General features: G+C 45.4%; 1 protein-coding gene across 1 annotated transcript in view; it reads left to right on the top strand.

The window, feature by feature from the left end:
- The window catches only part of LOC101853936 (trichohyalin), a gene marked incomplete in the record, with an annotated part of 7892 nt that extends 5135 nt beyond the window's left edge, over nucleotides 1-2757 (top strand). The window contains 1 exon segment of the mRNA XM_013082368.1: nucleotides 407-2757. Within this exon segment, the coding sequence (XP_012937822.1) occupies nucleotides 407-2410 (2004 nt within the window).
- Nucleotides 2758-3073: the final 316 nt, after the last annotated feature.

The following is a 3073-nucleotide window of genomic DNA, read 5'->3' as shown; positions in this document are numbered from 1 at the left end:
CCCCCCTCTCTCTCTCTCTCTCTCTCTCTCTGACCCGTTCATTGTCTATATCGCCCCTTCGCGTGCGCAGCATTGCGCCACTGTGGTTCATAGTTTCAGTACGTTATTAAATCACAATGACAATGCAACGTTTCAAAAATTGCTCCTGGGGCTTCTAGTTCTCGATGCACCCAAAACACCGCTCTGGTATACTTACGCCCAATTTTTTATCACAAAGAAAGAGGACGTGATGGAAAGGGTGGGGGGGGTGGGGGGGTGCGACAAGTGAAATGCAGAATGGCCACGAGCGTTGAAAATATAATATCATCTTGCTTTGACGATGTGACGCGAACTACTGACAACATTAGGTAGTTTAATTTTTTTTAAAGAGTGTAGTAAAAAAAATCATATTTTACGTCCCTTTCAGGTTAACGACATGAACGAGGTGTTGTCTCGCTGGGCAAGCCTTCTGACCGACGATGAGCCGCAACCAGAGGACTTTGACCACGAGAGCGAGCAAGACCTTCTGCTCATCCGGGGCTCGTCACGCGTGGAGCCCGTCGTCAGGCTTCTCCCGGACATCTTTGCCAAGTTCTTCAAGTGCTTGGAGCTCACCAAACAGTGGTGGGTCCTGGCTCACGAGATATACCCGGAGCTGCCGTTCCAGCGACGACCTCCGGAATCAGACGAAAGCGCGGACGAAGACAAAAGGGTGGAGAGTCTAAGTGCCAGTCCGCAAGACAGCGCTGATGAGAAGTCCTTGTACGACGAGGATGCGCTGAGTAAAGAGATTGTGGAGATGCGGAAGGCAGTGAGGGAGAGTACAGGCGTATTGAAAGGTTTGGAGGAGGAGCTAGAAGCCCTAGAGAAGCGCGAAGAGAAGTTCGAAATTCTGAAAGAGACTTACGAGAAAGTTGGGGAAGATATTGAAATACAGACCAAGGAAAGGCAGGAATTGTGGAGTTTTCGGGACAAGCTGAGTAAGAAAGGAGAGAGTGACGAGTTGGATGAAGTGGAGGAGAAAATCAGACGCCAAGACAACGCCCTCAGACTTCTAGAGTTTCAACATGCGCTGCTTTGGCAAGACTACATCATCCACATGGAGATACGGCCCTCGATAATACGTTTTCACGGAGATATCACATCCCGCGTGCACGAAGCCAGGACAGTCATGGATCAGCAGTTGGAAAACCTTCAGAACCTCATGTCGGAGAGTAAAAGAGGTCAACACGATGACGTCCGACGGTCTGAGTCTGTGGTAACGGCCAGTACTACTATTGAGGGTAAAGTGAACAGAGGTCGGAGTGCATCTCTTCCGTCCCAGCTTTCAGATTACGACGTAACGGATAATGAATCTGACAAGGGTAACATCGTGAGTAAAACCAGTGACAGTAACAAGAAAACTTTGAAAGGCATAATGAGAAATGAAACAAAGAAACCAACCAGGGCGTCTCCTCCTGCAACCGACATTGTGTCAGAAATTGCTAACACTAAGCGACAAAATGTTGCTTTAAAGCCACAATTGGCTGGGAAAAGCGTCAGTGACAAAAATAATGTGGTCGTCAGTCGAAAACATGTTAGCAATGATGTTGCAAGGAACAATAGAAAGAACGAAGACAAGAAAGTTACGTCACCAGAATCGGATAAGAACAGATCGTCAGCTGAGCAGGCAAAACAGCCAAAAGAAGCAGTAGGGATAAAACCTCGGGCTGTTCCTCCAAAACTAAACACAAATCACAGAAGAGCAACGGAGCCTTCCGTTCACAAAACAGTAGCAGACAACAGTGCCAACAACAACACAAAGACTCGTACTGGTCCTCCAGACTCATCTGTTTCTACATCCAACAAAGCACTTCTCCCAAAAACGAGAAGGAATTCAGTGCCGTTGCAGAATGCAGACAGCTCTGCACGGAAGAATGACACTGCAACACGTAAAAGTGAAGATGCCTTACTTAGTAAAGATGACAAGGCAGTCCGTAAAGACAGCAATGCTTTGCGAAAAGATGACAAGGCAACGCGTAAAACTAAAACTGATGACACTTTTCGAAAGGACGACAACGCATTGCGCACAGATGACAAGGCAGTGCGTAAGGACAGCAATGCTTTGCGTAAAGGTGACAAGGCGACTCGTAAAACTGACGACACTTTGCCAAAAGTGGATAAGACAGCGCGTAAAACTGAAGACACTTTGCCTAAAGTGGATAAGACAGCGCGTAAAACTGAAGACGCTGTGCGCCCAGATGACAACGCTCTGCGTAAAGCTCCTGGGGTGGCAAATGTAAAGAAAAAGCCACCTCCTGATTTGCCACCGCATGATAACAAAATAGCCCCTGCGCGCTCCATACCACCGGAAGTTACTCAGTTAGACACAAAATCATTGGCAGGTTTGAAAAGAAAAGCTCAGAAAAGGCAACCGACCACACAGTCATGATGTGGCCCATTTGCAGAAACGTTATTTACATACTTGCATTATATTATATTCGTTGACGAATTCATCACGCACATTTGCAGTTTGCTTGAGCATGGGATTCTGACGGAAAGTGAAATATTATTCGCCACGCCGTGAATTTGCATTGTGCCGTTAGAAGCTTTTACTTTAGACAAGCAAAGATTTTTGGGGTTTTAAAATTTTTTCTTAGCTATGAATATGAATAGAAGTGGAAGGGGAACACGCTATTGCACTCTTAATAATGATGTTTTGCAATGTATGCTAATTTTTAGCACGTTTTTTTTGTCTGTCAAGCTTAAGTTCGGATCGAATTTGCTTGAAGGAAAAAAGTATGTGTATCATGTGTCTGTTTATGTGTATGTTTATGTATGTGTATTTGTGTGTGTGTGTGTGTGTGTGTGTGTGTGTGTGTGTGTGTGTGTGCATGTGTGTGTGTGTGTGTGTGTATGTGAGAGAGAGAGAGAGAGAGAGAGAGAGAGAGAGAGAGAGAGAGAGAGAGAAACTTTAATACGTTTCGCTCATGCGTGTATAAAAGTGCGTATATGTGTATGCATGTGTGTATACACACATACATACATGCACACACACACGCACACACACACACACACAAACACAAACAAACAAACAAATACACACACAGAGGTT

Source organism: Aplysia californica, unplaced genomic scaffold (genome assembly GCF_000002075.1).
Source record: "Aplysia californica isolate F4 #8 unplaced genomic scaffold, AplCal3.0 scaffold00171, whole genome shotgun sequence".
Lineage (NCBI taxonomy): Eukaryota > Metazoa > Mollusca > Gastropoda > Aplysiida > Aplysiidae > Aplysia > Aplysia californica.
The sequence above is the reverse complement of the archived record's forward strand: the minus strand, read 5'-3'. Positions and strand labels throughout refer to the sequence as shown.